General features: G+C 43.3%; 1 protein-coding gene across 12 annotated transcripts in view; it reads right to left on the bottom strand.

Annotated features, from left to right (window-relative positions):
• CELF6 (CUGBP Elav-like family member 6) overlaps positions 1-15,462 on the bottom strand; it is a 435,439-nt gene that overhangs the window by 73,080 nt on the left and 346,897 nt on the right. For 7 of the 12 annotated variants that reach the window (XM_069222257.1, XM_069222258.1, XM_069222260.1 and 4 more), the window contains one exon: positions 6,078-6,206. In XM_069222257.1, coding sequence (XP_069078358.1) covers positions 6,078-6,206 — 129 coding nt within the window. The remainder of the gene's footprint in view (positions 1-6,077; positions 6,207-15,462) is intronic. The other 5 variants (XM_069222259.1, XM_069222261.1, XM_069222263.1 and 2 more) reach the window with 1 other exon arrangement.

Raw genomic sequence — 15,462 nt, 5'->3', positions numbered from 1 at the left:
TCATGCACGATGACCGCAGAGGTGCTGTTATCATGTTACGGGGTGCAGTGCATAACAGCGTGGTGGATGATGACGCATGAAAGACAGATGCACAGTTTTATGGTTTTCAGTATACTGGTAGCTTTCACCAGTTCTGCAGGCCCCTTCATGGCATTTCCTACAATATAATCTGCTTAGCTGATTTCTGTACTATGTTGACCAATCTGTTTTTGTGGTGTTGTCCACGTTCTCCTAATGGTTATTTTCAATCTTTTTAATTTTTCAGATCAATTCATTGGAGATTTTGCCACAGAAGTCTTGTGATCATTTTGATCACCTGTGCTGGACTGTTGCCTCCTTCCTTGTCAGGGTCACACCATCTGTGACTGGGGGACTTGAAGTCACCTACCAGATATTACACCATCTTCCACCATACGTAGCAGAGTGTATGTGCATGTTTACATATGTGTTTTATCTGAGGGTTTTGTAAAACATTACTAACCACTCTACTGTCTCCACAGAGTACTTTGGGATGTATGGACATGTAAGAGTGATCAATGTAGTACATTTGCAAGAACCTTGATCTGGGGAACAGAGAGATGTAACTGAGTAGGGCTTTAGAGAAGAAATACAAATGATCTAAATGCCAGGATGAAGAGGTGGGTATTTTAAAGATTTTATAAGGATTTTTTTTTAATTAAGGCAGTTATTTTACAGTACCAAAGTTAAAGGCAGTGAATTCCATAGGGAGGAGTCCTGATCATGGAAGGATTGACCATCTAGCCCCTTATAGATAATCATCACTGGTTGGCAATCCTGCTGCTTTTGGTTGGTATGTAAGGTACACATAGTTATGTTTGGTAAATGACCATGGAATACCTTGTGTGTGCAGCAATGAGTTTTAAAGGTTGATATTTCTCTCACCTGGAGCCAGTGGAGAGATTTCAGGTCCACTGAAACATGACCATGAGCTTGATTTGGATCTTGGCGGTGTTACTGCCAAGCTGCGTCAGCGACAGACCCAAGAAGACCGTCAAGTCGACGGTGTTTCGCCCGCCTTATTTAGAAGTTACAACTCTGCAAGCGGAGGACTGACGACAGATTGCTGATGGAGGGAGATGGCGGTGGGACCCAATAGACTTCGTACAATGTCACTGGCTTTGGAATAGAGGTAAGTGACACACAAACGTGCTACATTAGCCAGATGTGCTCCCCTGCACTACACAACACACCACATACACACCATCATCCATTACAATTTCAACACAACCTGTACATGCCAAAAACACACATTGACATGCATCCATGACGCAACATAGACACACCATTGACACTGTACCCACACATGACACAACCACAACAACCAACACAACTACACACACAGCTACACAAACACATACACACAACTACACACATCACGGCAACATCTGCCTCACAACAACACTCACCTGAATGTGTCACACAGCAACACAACATACACAACAATATAGGACTCACATGCAAGTGACACACATACAGACACAACCACACTAACCACTCCAACTCAAACAGCCAATCCACACAGAGACAAACACATACACGTACTGACTCACATACACAACAGATAGCATAAACCTTCCCATACAGGCCCCGTGCAATGCACACACATGGACACCATTGCGCAGTGTGTGTGTACCGTCATTGTGGTGCCAGCATTCATTTTGCAATGAATGATGACACCACAATGAGAACTGTGTATGTGTGCAATATGTGTGTTTTGCCTGTGTGCCCCAGCCATGTGTGACACAATTGTCTCCCTGCCATATGCATGTCACAGTGATTTTAAAAAAAATACTGTGACATTTATATGCCTGTAGTGGTTCCTAAACTCCTGTGCTGTGCCCACCCAATGTACTATGGCAATTCGGAGTCTCTACCTACGAGTCTGGCGACCAGGGTGGGCGGTTGTGTTTTCTCTGTGTATCGATGGCAGCAGTGATGGTAGGTGTTGTCCAGTAGTGTCCACTCGAAAACTGAGGTGGAATGGGGAATAAAGTGAGTTGTCATCCCTTCCCCCCCATCAGTCCGCCAACTCAGAAGTGGAGGTCGGACTGCCACTTTTTTCTTGGCGGTAAGGCACATCCAAATCTGCACGGTGGGAAAGGTGGCTGGGGTCCCGCCGGCATCTACTTTTCCCTCTCCCGTTGTTGATGCAGGCGGTCTTTCTTGGCGAAGACAGTGGTTCAAATGTGTGCTTTCTTCTGTGGGACCACCAATATCAAAATATGGCAGGAGGACCATCACAGCGGCAGACTGGTTTTCAGTCAAAAGGTCGATGGTGGGATGATTACCGGCAACATCTAAACCAGGCCCCATGTCTTTTAAAATCAATCAATAAGTGAACAGCATAGATATGGACTCTGGATTTTTTACGGAGACCAGCTGGAGAGGCCATAGCATAGGATGGTGCAGTCATCCATTGAAGCATTGCTACTGACAGGTTGCTGCAGTCATCAAAATGGGACATAACCAAAGATAGGATTAGGGAGATTTTCTGAGAGCAGGGGAACAACAGCAAAATAGAGCAAACGTTGGAAGGCTGCCCTGAAGACCGCATTTATTTATTAAGGGTACATGATGGATCCCTATAAGCAGCACTCCCAGGTTGAGTGTTTTGCTACAGAGTTTGGAGGAGCGCTTAGTTCCTCTCTTCAAAGGCACAGGGAAGGGGACATGATTGACAGGGCCCGAGAGCAGATTATCAGTCTTTTCTCTGTTTAGCCACAGTCATTTTTTCTGCATCCAACGAAGAACCTTTGAAAAGCATCCAGACTTGTAGTTGTAAAAGTTGACTGGCATGTTTTCAAGCGTAAGATGGAGGTGTGTGTCAACAGTGCACATGTGCCAGCTAAACATGTATGTGTCTAGGATGTTCACATGGGGATCATGTAAGCCTTCAATAGTTATGGTGGTGGGGAAGACCAAGGCTACACAGCACTTCACAACCATGCCTTGTTTTGATGCTGTCCGGTTTAACAGACATGTGTACCGAACAATCGTTTCCATTCAGTTCCTTTATTCGCTGTATACTGAGCGACGTTTCAATGAAAAGAGTTCTAAAAAAGACTACACAACACTTGATTACAGCTATTCTGCAGCGGAATGTGTTCAATTTTACTTGGTGGTGTGGTTATACAGGAATGAAGCAAACCATACTGACAGCCAAAGGGAACCCTCAATAAAGTCATCTTTTTGTTCCTCTGTTGTTTGGATGCCCATTTAGGCTTTCAGAAGTATAAATACACAGACTGAAATGGATTGGTCGGGATTGGATTGAGAGCTACAGGGGGAATTCTTACAGATATGTCTCTTAGTTCATGTTTCTGCAGAACTATCATGTCATTTCAAGTAATCTAACGTGATTATCTGCAATAAAAGCCAAATCTGTGGTCTTGCGCTTGTCTCGGTCACCCCACATAGATGTGCTACAGGTCAGACAGCATGTCCCCAGCTGTGAAGATCCCAAGTCTTGATAATATATTGAAGCACCTAATAATTTGATCCGTTTGTACTGTATTCCAAATCCAATGAACATTTTAAGTTATATTTATTCCACTTAAAAATGGCCAATGCCTGCCTTGACAAATTAAGATTCTGCTGAGAGTGGGCCCTATGCCAGCTGCTATCTCCCTCTTCTGGAGCCTCCACGCAGACACTACTTGAAAAGCTCTTCCCTGACCGCCAGATGGCACCACAACCACATAAGCAAGCACTTTACAAATGAGCGTGAAGGGCTTCGTGAAGGGGTTAAACGTACTGCTGGATTTTTTTTTGATACTATTGAGACTCAATAAAACGTTTGCATGTTGTTTTAACATGGTGAAATGCTTCACCGGCCTAATGGTGTTTTCTATTCCATTTCAGCGCACTCAGCCAGAATTACCGTGTGTTCACTCTTTCTGCCTGTGTACCGAGAGCCTCGGATAATTAACTTCGCTGTTTATATTAAATGTACGAGATTCAGCTAGCTTGCCAGTCCGGTTTGCAAATGTTCCTTTCATGTTCTTTTCTGCAGGATGGAGCTTGAGTGTATTAAAATGAAGGACATTTCTGGCTGAAGGGAGAGGTTATCCTAATTCTGAATGTGTTATCATTTCCATGGAGTACTCGATATGGTTTCATTTATTAGAATTGGGACGGACGTCACCTTTACCATGTGATGTGTGTCCAATTTTATAATTGGTCTGGGGCTTGTAACTTGCTCCTCACACTATGGCATTTGTATGATTTATTTGCCTAAAATTGCCAAAAAGTCCTTAATTGGAGGTGCTAGCCAATACTTTTCCTCTCTCCTTAGAGAGTAGACTCTATGGTGGACTGTTTATCGATCTGCACTTAAAATATTTCCATGTTCTTCTCTCCTTCCTCTGCTGAGCAGTGCTTATGACATGTTGCTCTTCGATTCTTTACTTCCCCTGTGCAGGTCCGTATTCAGCGCTGGCTTTGTGTAGCTATGGCTTACATTCCGCTACCAATGTTTATTAGCATTTTGCATGATTTGAACTGATGACTAGCCATACAGTTTTTGCCTTCTGTAATTAATTTTGAATTGTAAATAAACCTTTATGATTTGCAATTCGAACCTTGTTTTGAGTGGATTTTCCTGTGTTGATTTTCCAATGCATATTTTTATTGTATATTCTCTGGGTAATTTCTGTATTAGCGCTCCCATCTTTTAGAGACTCAAACAAAACCCCAACCCATCAATCCACTCTTTTAAGTCTGAAAGCACCAACACTATGTACAGACGGACCAAACATTTTCCTTATAATAGAAAACCCAGTTTTTAAAGCTGTAATCCGCCAGATTGTTATCCGTGTCATGGATTTTTAGTGGCTAGTATGTTATGTTACAGGTTATTTCTGAAGCATGAGTACACCAGAATTTCTTGGCTCTGTAGGAGATAACACAACAAAACAAATGATAGAGTATGTCTGAGGAAAAATAAAATATGAATAAACATTTATTCCTAAACTAGTTTAAAAGAAGTTTTAAAAAGAAGGGGTTTAGCCTTTTCTTAAATAATGGGAAGGAAGGAAACGTGCAGATCAGGGGTAGGTTGTTCCATTCCTTAGCTGCTGCCCCCACACCAAATGAGGTGGCCCTAGCCTTGGGAACATCAGGCAACATTTCCAGCAGAACATAGAGCATGTTGTGGTGTATGAATATGAAATGTGGCAGTCAGAACGAAGGGAGTAGAGCCATGAACAACATGATGAACAATGACTGGTATTTTAAACAAGGCTCTCTTTTCAATAGGCGTCCACTGTGGGGGATACGATCCCTGCTGGAGGAGCTTGTTTTCAGGTGTGTGGTAGGATTCTGTACAAGGAGTAGGGTTGTCAATTGTTTCTTAAGTAGGGCAAGGCATTCTGAATGGTCGTAATCTAGTTGTGATTGAATTAAAGCAATGACCACAGACATATGGTGGTCTGAAGAAATTAAAGGCCGTTTTTTTTCCAAACCTTTGCATACAAAGATCCAACTGTTTGGTCCACCTGTTGGCCTCGCAGAATTTGAGACCGAGGCCACTCCTGATGTGCATGCTCTCTTTCAGCCATCGAATCATTATATCTGTGAACCAAACCCTACATTTATTTTCCTGTTAAATAGAGAAAAATCATCTGTAGCCTCCTAGTTGATCACAGTGTGCCTACTGTGGACACACATCTCTGCTTTTCACCAAATGTGGTCTACAGTAGCATGGTCCAGAAACATAGACTTGGGTAGAGAGGGCAAGACTTCCTAGGAAGGAACACTGTGCAGGAGAAACAGATTATTAAAGAGGCATTCGTGGGACGAAATGCATATTTGACAGTGGCATAATTATTGCACGCATGAGTGTTTTCCATAGCCCCACAGAGTCACAATCAGTCTGCATTGCATGTCTTCTCCAGATCTCTGATCAGTCATGATGCCGGCACCTTACCCCAGCATGTTTGTAAGATCCAGTTTGATTTACCCTGGGTACCATCCCAATGAATGTCTGTAGTTGTGGTGCTCTCACAGCACCTTGCAGGTCAGTGTCATAAAATCTTTTCACAAAATCTCTACCCTACCTTTGCTGGCTCCATCGGGGCCTCGAAGGATTGTGCACTCCTCCATCTGTCCGAAGGGTTCGAAGAGCCGCCTAACATCCTCTTCACTCTGTTGTTTCCCCAGCATGCCAACAAACAGTTTCCTGTCTTCTAGAGGCAAAGTAAACTTATTAGCAAAGAGAGATGCATGTGAAAGACATAAAGTGAACAAGACCAAATCCCATTTAGGGTCTCTAAAGACAGATCGAAGCAAAGACAGAAGCACAAACTCTCTTTGAGAAGTCTAACAAAAAAGGCAAAGACGCACACTTGAAGTTGCATCCAGAGGATCTCTAACAGACCAAAGCACAGACAAATTAAATCCCAGAGGACATCTGTCACACAACATTAACAACACAACAACATTAACAACACAATTAAGCTAACACACGCCTTGGGGATGTCTTGCATTAAGCAGTGAAAAGACAAACTCAGATCAAGGGGCCCTTTAATACAAAGCGCAGCACAGACAAAGAAACAAACATACACAGGGGTCTCTACCAAACGGAAGGCAAAAAACAAACTCAAACACGTGAGATGTCTGACACAGAAAGGAACATGCACAATCCAAATAAAATAATCGCTGTCACACAGCGAAAACTACTGAAACAGACACACACTCGGGGGACCTCTAACACAAAGCAATGGCAAGTCACAGCCTCAGTGCAAGGATGTCGTTAGAAAGACCAAAATAAAGACACAGACACAAACGTACACAGGAGATCTCTAACGCAAAGACAAACTCCCATACTAACCGACAGCAATGAAAAGGCACAGTTACAAATCCACAAGCAGGGGACCTCTGACACGGCCATGACACATGGACAAACAAACAGAGGAAACAGAGCCAAACGTATGAAGAAAGAGAAACATGGACGCTCACACACACCTTGCAAGTTATGGCACAAAACAGAGATTACATGACATTGATAGACATTCATGAATTTTTTTCATCGTATATGGAATATCTAATAAATACTTCAGAGACACGGGGATCCTGACCTACATTAATGGGCCCTATAACATATGAAACTATGAAGCAACATAGTCAAGTTAAATTTTACCCAGGGTAATCTATAGCATAGCGAGTAATGACGCGCTAGATCAATCTTGCTCCACACCCAGGGAGGATTTGCCTAATGCTCCAGACTCCAACTCTAAGATCAAAATGCCACTGTAGAACACTTTATAAAAGGGTTCAACTTAAGCACCTGAAATCAATTGCCTTTAACACTAAACTCCTTACACCGAAATCGGAACCACCAGTTTGACAACATTGGCTGGGGAACAAAAAGCGCTAATGCTCATATTAACCCAGATTTACCTCTTTTGGTTTCCTGCATGACAAATCCTTTGACATTAAAGCATCCATCCAAATTATGACTATGCCTGATGCATTTCAACCTGAAAAGCTGAAAAATGTAAAACATATACTCGTCTCCTCCCACAAAACGAAGATATCAGTACAGATTTGATTAGCAGTAGAGATTTCATGAGTGTTCAGCCCTCTCATACAAACACACTTGCTCAACTAAGAGCTATACTTTACACTATTGTCAGGTTACTGAGTAAAAAAAAACAAAATGATCACATGAACCCTTGCCTGGTCTAAACAGCTCCCAACTGAGACACAAAACTCCAAGAGGTACAATCCCCTCATTGCTTGTCCAGGTGCAAGGTAATAACATTTTCCATTACAAAAAGTGCTCATGGATTACTGGCTCCCAATTTATTATCGACCTTCAGTCAAAGCAGGGATTTAGGGATGGAAAAGGAGTTTTTAATTGAAAGCATAGCAGGGAAAAGTGTCACATTAGGCTCAACAATTGTTTCCGGAGTAAAAATTCTAATTTTGGCTCACCTGACTAAACAACTGTGACGATTTCAATACTGCATGATAAACTAGACATAAAGCTACAGCAAACGATAAGGACATATTTTCTGGGACTGTCACATGACCACACATAATGTCGGCATTGGCTTAACTGATATTCTTGACAACATTGGAGTAAGGGTTAGCAATTCCGAGGAGATGTTAATGCACCACACAGCATGAATTAAACAATTCAGTTTCACCTTGAGCATTGCCTGTTGTAATCTACATACAGCTCGATGGATGGTCAGATCCCCAGTCCTCAAATAACCCTTCCTAAAGACCCCACACCCAAAGGCCTCCTTTGCAGCACTGACAACATGCATATTTTCCTTATTGTAACTGCTGAGCACTGCCAAGATCCTCTGGAGGCTGATGGAGGTTTAGTGAAGCAAGACGGTACCTGTGCATTCCAACAGTTTCACAGACTAGCACCGAATTTAGGATGGAATGACTGCAAGAAAGAACTGTCCCTTTAGCTGCTATATAAATGCATTGAACAAAAGGGCTACACTTATGCATTTCTTTTTCAAACCCCATCTTTTTGTAAATTTGATCAGATAGAGAACCATTATGACCTTAATCTTCACCTATGTTCCACTCTACAGGGATTGGATTGCTCATAAAAGAGAAAATGGAATACATCTTTTCTTCAGCTCGTTACTCAGTAATTCTGTTAGAATAATGGTTAAAAGTTGGATTATTAGTTGGGGTAAGTATGCACCTACCACTAGCAATAAGGCCCCTCTGGCTCAACCCTTGGTACCTGGCTGCGAGCAGGCAGGTTTAACTCAGGAGACAGGTATGTAAAGCATGTAAATACATCAATACATTAAATAAGTAAGACGCAACGCACAATAAAAATCCCACACCAATTTATGAAAATAAGAAATATATTTATCTTTAGAATGACACCAAAACAACACAAATCCAACTTAGGGAACCGGAGATATGACTTTTTAAACAATAAATCAAAACATTTACTTTCTAGTGCCTATAAACCAATAGCGCCAACCAGGGGTATCTGGTCGTGCTTGACCAGGACTAAGTCACAATTTGAGGCCAACTGCGATGAAGCCCTGCTCGGATACACTGAGTGAGAGGCCTCAGTCAAAATTTTACCTTTGGACTTGGAAACTTTTCTGGAGGATTTTCCTTCAACAGTGTGTGGTCCCCTCCAGCAGGTCGATTTTGATGCGACGTTGTTGGATTGCTTCTCCGCGAGGCCCCGGTGAAATACTTGAAGTCTGGAGCTCGGGAGCTTTCAGCAGGATGAACCTGAAATTCAGGCCGCTTCACGGTTGAAGGTAGTCAGCATGACTCTCAACCTCAGGTCAGTCCACTTTCTTTTCCAAAAGCTGCTCCAAACCTCTCCAAACTTCTGGTACTTCTTCCTGAAGTTCCCCTTGATGGTTCAAAGAGTCCAAAACACAAGTCCAAGGGTCTAGAGGCTCTGAGATGGTCATTGGAAGTTTGGAACTACAATTCCCACAATGCACCTCCTTAAAAAGTCTTTAAAAGTCCACTGGACGCAGTCCAGGCTGGGGACTTCTCGAGGGAGATGGTTCAGGGAAACTCGGTCAACCTGTTGCTGAGTTCATTCAATCCTCTTGGTAGCAAGGCAAAGTCCTCAGGGCTGTAGTTCCCTGTGTGCAGCAGGAGCAGTCCTTCAGAGTGCAGTCCTCTGGGGTGCAGACCAGGGTTCCAACAGGGTTCTCCTTGTAGTTTCAGGCAGCAGGTCTGAGTTGCTATGCAGCTCTCACATATTTATTCAATGATCCTAGTTGACAAGCAGGGGGCACCCCTGTCCAATGAGATACAGGGTGCCACCCAAAAGCATGACAGCTTCCTCCAAAGTGTGGCATATTGTTGCCCCACAAAGCACTGCACTTTAAAAATTCAAGATGGGGGATTCCTCTCCAGGGGAGCAAGACCTGGCGAATCCAACCCACTGGTGTGGCTCATTTCCATTAACACTCCACCTCTGGACCTTTTGCAACTTCCATTCCTAGGCCTGCCGTCTGGCTGGGTGGTACAGGAAGAGGGGGTAGGCCTGGCTAATATTCCTTACTGTCCTGTTCTCTTTGAAGCACAGTTTGATTAACCCATCCCTCTTCTGGCCTGTGCTCTGCAGCTGCAGAGCTTCCCCCACCAGTTAATCTCTGCTTTATGCAGGCCACTTATCACCTCATGAAAGCAGCTTGGCTAAGCTTGACAAGACTGATCAATCAGGAGAAGCTGCTAGAAGACTGAATTTTGGCCCACAGAAAAGAAAGTCCTATAACGTCTATTCTGCATTAGTTATGATGAATTCAACAGTGGCAGGTTGTTGGATTTATCATTACCTATCTTTTGTGTCCTTGAATGACATTTTAGCTCCTGCCTAGCAATATTTATACTTAAATCAAATATTACAATGATAGCCTATGGAGCTTAGTATCTACAATGGGTAAAACAAAATGGGCAGTTTTTCCCTCACCATGGAGTATAAAACATCTTTTACAAAGTCCCTGCTTATAGTTACATGGCACCCCACCATGAGGTAGTTTCCTTCTCTTTTAAACATCCCAGGGCTTAAACAAGGAAATTGCATATAAATAAATAATTCCCGGATCCCCATGAGAAGTAAATTCTTCCTTTGTAGTTCTCTGCTCAAGCCATCAGATGTGGTTTATAGGCCTGGGGCAATGAAGCAAGAATCTAGTTAGGCCTTATTTACTTGACCTGCACAATAGGCCATTAAAACCAAAACCAAAATGATGTCTGTTGTATTCATTTGATAGAAAGGTAGTGAATATTTGTGACTTGTCCAAGCTTCCAAATTAGATAATCATGCCTGGGCAAAGACGTTAGTGTCTGTGTCTAACAGCACAACTATGCTATGCAGTCCTTCATAAAAATTAGCTGCATAATTGAGCTCTTCTACTACTCTACAATATTTTCTGCCTCTAAAGCTGTTTTATAAAGAGGGCTAAGGAAAACGGTCCAATATTCAGAATCTTACGTGTAAAGCTTATGGAGTATTCCTTTGTGCCCAGGAGCATCATCCACTCTTATTGCTGCAATCACATTTCCAATAACCAATACTGGAGTATTCCTACTACCCAAGTTTAAACTCAGAACTTTATTGATTTTGCACTTTTAACCCATGTATAAATCCTTGACCTGTTTGACCCACTTCTCTCATGTAACACATGCCCTTTTCTTGATACCAGCTCTCTATCAATGGTGTTACTTAAATTCTAAAACTCTTTAGTTCTGGTCTTAGTGTCTAACATTCATCTATGGATCCCCCTTGCACTTTCTCCAACCTTTGTGGGGGTTCATGATTAGCCACAGAATTATTCAACCTTGTATTCACATCTGTTACCAGGGGAAACAGAATGATCCTTACATAAGTAAAACAACTCGATAACTTAGGAGGGTTGGGAGGCCACACCATAACACCAGTACCTAATATTGTTGTAGGACTCTCATCATGGAGACGAGACTGCTGGATTTGGGTGGCAGCACCATCACATGTGGGGGACTGACTCTGATCCCACACCGTCTGATAGCTTTGTCAGCGTAACACCTACAGCTAGCTAGCAACACCTCACCAAAACCCAGAAGTAAAGGTGATTTGTTGCAGCGTAGAGCATGACACTCTGTGACTTCTCAGGGAAGTCGTGGTGGAATAGATCGTACCCCTTTCTCTCATTCACATCAGTCTCAGACATGCAGAAGACAAAGAGAAGCAGGATTTGGTTTACTATAATTTATTGAGGCAACTGCATTCTACGTAATGAGGTATAAATTGCACTTATTTCGGACAATAAAATGCAACACTATTATCATTGTGACGAAAAACGAGAAACAGATGAAAATCCCTACCTGCACTACTAAAAATCTACATGACAGCAATAGCAGTGTTAGCCCTAATCTGCCCGTACTTGGTCCCTGCAAGGAAGACCCAACCCATGCCTGGATAATGAGCAGGGGGTTGCCTGTTGGTCTGCTGGCAGTCCACCCAGGTGTTTGGAATGGCAAGGCCAAGTCTAGCAGCAATGCAACAACATGGTACAGCATAGGATGGCTGGCTGAATGTTCTCCTGTAACCTGGTATGGGGCAGTCTGTGTTTATAATAAAATGTGTTGTTGTTCTGAGAACTGCCCTGACATGATAAAAAAGTATTATCTGTGTGGGGTACACACTGTACTCTTTGGACCGGCAATACTCTGTAAATTATCATGTACAGCTTTGTTCAGCCTTTCGCTGAGCACATGATGAAATGTCATGCAAAAGAACTAATAACAAATTCTGAGTGGAAGGTAAACTGATAAAAATGATAAAACAGCACCACTAAAATGAAGCTTTTGCTAAAATAATAAAAGGAATAAAATGAAATGCAACGAGAGGGCACAGGCCTCAAACTTAGAGCTAAAATAAAGGTGCACATCACCAAAATAACCCCATGACAATATGTTTTTAGCTTCATTTAACCCGTTTCAATCTTTTTCTCCCACTTACTTCCCCTATGATATTGACTGGTCTGCTGTCCCCACAAGGTTATCCATTATATTGCTTTACCTGTGTGGTCTTTCTTCTGACCAACTATCTGAAATTACTGGAAATTAACAAAGAATGGGACAGAAGCCAAAGCATAACCAAGAGCAGCTTTTAAAAATGGCAACATATGCATTCTGGGTGGGTATTTGTTCTTATCCTTCCATTCAAGGTTTACAAATTCAGTGTATGGAATGATATTTATAAATTTACCCCCTTTAATATCTACTTGTGCTGGAATGGATAGGGGGATTCTGATTAATCGAGTTGAAGCCCCTGCATGCTAAATTTAAATTGCAGTCCACAATTATTCATACACATTGCTTTTCTTTATATCCTGCAAACCCTCACCCACAAGAAAGTAACACTGAAACAATCACTCTTTTTGGCTTTACTGATGGCTGCATATATACATTAATGGTTAACAAAGTGGTTCACAAGCACAAACATTCAGGCTGGTAAATTACACCATCTGTAAAAATCGATTTTCCATGTCCAACTGCTTTACTTGACATTTGAGGTAATTACTGAAATAAATGCTCAAGCCCACCTTTGATAGCCCTTTTCTATTGTAACGCATGACGGGAACTTTAAATTCTCTCATCACCAGCTCAGGACTTGCAAACATATGGTATTACAATGTTTTAAAAATCACAATGAATACATCGTTCTTGAGTTGATCCCACAGCACACATCCCAGGAAAGAAATTTTACATTGTTCTGAGGGACTGGCTTGTTTCTTCAGCCAACTCTACGTTTTTTGACACCCAATTTGGATATTGATCAACTCAGACACAATCTGTCCTCCTCTTTCTGTCAAGCTGACTAGGCAATATCAGTCTAACGCTTCTACAGTTTCAAATTCCACACTAGCCTGAGATTCTCTTTAGTCCTGATATACAGCATGGGACTCCCACGTGCACCCAAGAGACGCACCCAAGAGACGTGAATAACCTGAGTGAAAGGGACATCTGAAGTATTCCGAGTGAGGATGTGGGATTATGTTAGGAGAGCACTGGTCAGGGGATAGATCCTTTGAGAAGCTTAGTGAATAGTATGGAATACTATCTGCAGGGATCCTAGAAAACAAGAAACTGTGATTCCTGTTCAGTCAAGGTTAAACACTCTCTTGAAATACTGACAGCGGCCTCTATTGCGACCCAAACAACCTAAATGCTTCCATTTCCAACCCCTTGCATTTTGGTGGTAGGAACTGTAAATAATATAAATCCTTTCAACTAAGGTATTCGGTATAGGCTGCCCCTCTGACATTCGTAATTATTAAATATTATATTGCAAAGAGTTTAGAACGCCATAACTCACTCAAATGTTTCGAAGCATAGTAATGGACATTTTAAAGACTTATGTGATTATTCCCCAGAGTACAATGTAGTTTCTGTGCTCAAGCAACTTGGAACTTGTTGGCAAAATCTAATCAGTGCATCAACATATTATATCATTAGGGTTAACAAAGGCATCCTGCCCTAGAACACGTCGATGTTCAGGAACTAATATCACTTCATTACTATGTGGTTATATTTACATCTGTCTCCAGGTCATTGTTTATGTCTAATTTAACACCAAAAATAATAATAAAGAGCACACTGTTAGATGGCAAACATCAGTCTGAGATTGGTAATTTCTGATAAGTGCCTGTGGAATCCAAAAACGTACATACAAATGCCATAGAAAATACCAGTACCGCAAAATTAAACTACTAGATATTCAGGGAAACAAAGGCACAGCTACAGGAATAGATGCATTGTCATCTCCTGTGCCTTCTTCTCCTCAGTCCTCACATTTCAGGGAGTGTTTGCACTCGAAGACAGATTTACCAAGCTTCTCCTTTAAAGTTTTTCTTCACTATTTACACTTTAAACCATGCTTGGACTGGCTTTAACCCAGTAGTGGTGGAACAATTTTTACAGTGGGGGTTAATATTATACCCCTGATGTCATAGGGATTGTGAAAAATTCAACTGTCATACAAAAAACCAAGGGGGTGATTCTAACTTCGGCGGGCGGCGGAGGCCGCCCACCAAAGTTCCCCCACCAAAATACCGCTCCGCGGTCGAAAGACCGCTGAGGGTATTTTGGGATTTGCCCTGGGCTGGCGGGCGGCCGCCAAAAGGCCGCCCGCCAGCCCAGTGCAAATCAACCTTCCCACGAGGACGCCGGCTTAGAATTGAGCCGGCGTAGTGGGAAGGTGCGACGGGTGCAGTGGCACCCGTCGCGTATTTCAGTGTCTGCATAGCAGACACTGAAATACTTTGTGGGGCCCTCTTACGGGGGCCCCTGCAGTGCCCATACCATGGGCATGGGCACTGCAGGGGCCCCCAGGGGCCCCGCGGCACCCCCTACCGCCATCCTGTTCCTGGCGGGAGACCCGCCAGGAACAGGATGGGGGTAGGGGGTGTCAGAATCCCCATGGCGGCGGAGCGCGCTCCGCCGCCATGGAGGATTCTGCAGGGCAGCGGGAAAGCGGCGGGAAAGCGGCGGGAGACCGCCGGTTTCCCGCATCTGACCGCGGCCGAACCGCTGCGGTCAGAATGCCCTGCGGGGCACCGCCGGTCTGTCGGCGGTGCTCCCGCCGACCCTGGCCCCGGCGGTCTCTGACCGCCGGGGTCAGAATGACCCCCCAAGTGTAGCAATGTGCCATGCTCTTTCAGCAGGAGATCCGTAAGGGTGTGATATGTAGCTGGTGATACCTTTTGAAGCACTAGTTGCTGGGCGTGCAGCATTTTTGCTGCAACGACGAATGTGATACACCTCAACCACCGCATAGCTCAGGCGGCGCGCAATATATGCTCTTCCCACATAAGCCCTTACCTGCAAGGAGGGCAGTTGGGAGGATGAGAGCAGCTCAGGGGGCAGCCCAGCAAGACATAAGAGGCATTTTTTCCTGATTGTTTGGGCGTCCTGTGTAAGCGGCGTCATCTTGGTTTTCCT

The sequence above is a fragment of the Pleurodeles waltl genome, chromosome 3_1 (genome assembly GCF_031143425.1).
Source record: "Pleurodeles waltl isolate 20211129_DDA chromosome 3_1, aPleWal1.hap1.20221129, whole genome shotgun sequence".
Lineage (NCBI taxonomy): Eukaryota > Metazoa > Chordata > Amphibia > Caudata > Salamandridae > Pleurodeles > Pleurodeles waltl.
This window is presented reverse-complemented; position numbering and strand designations above follow the sequence as displayed.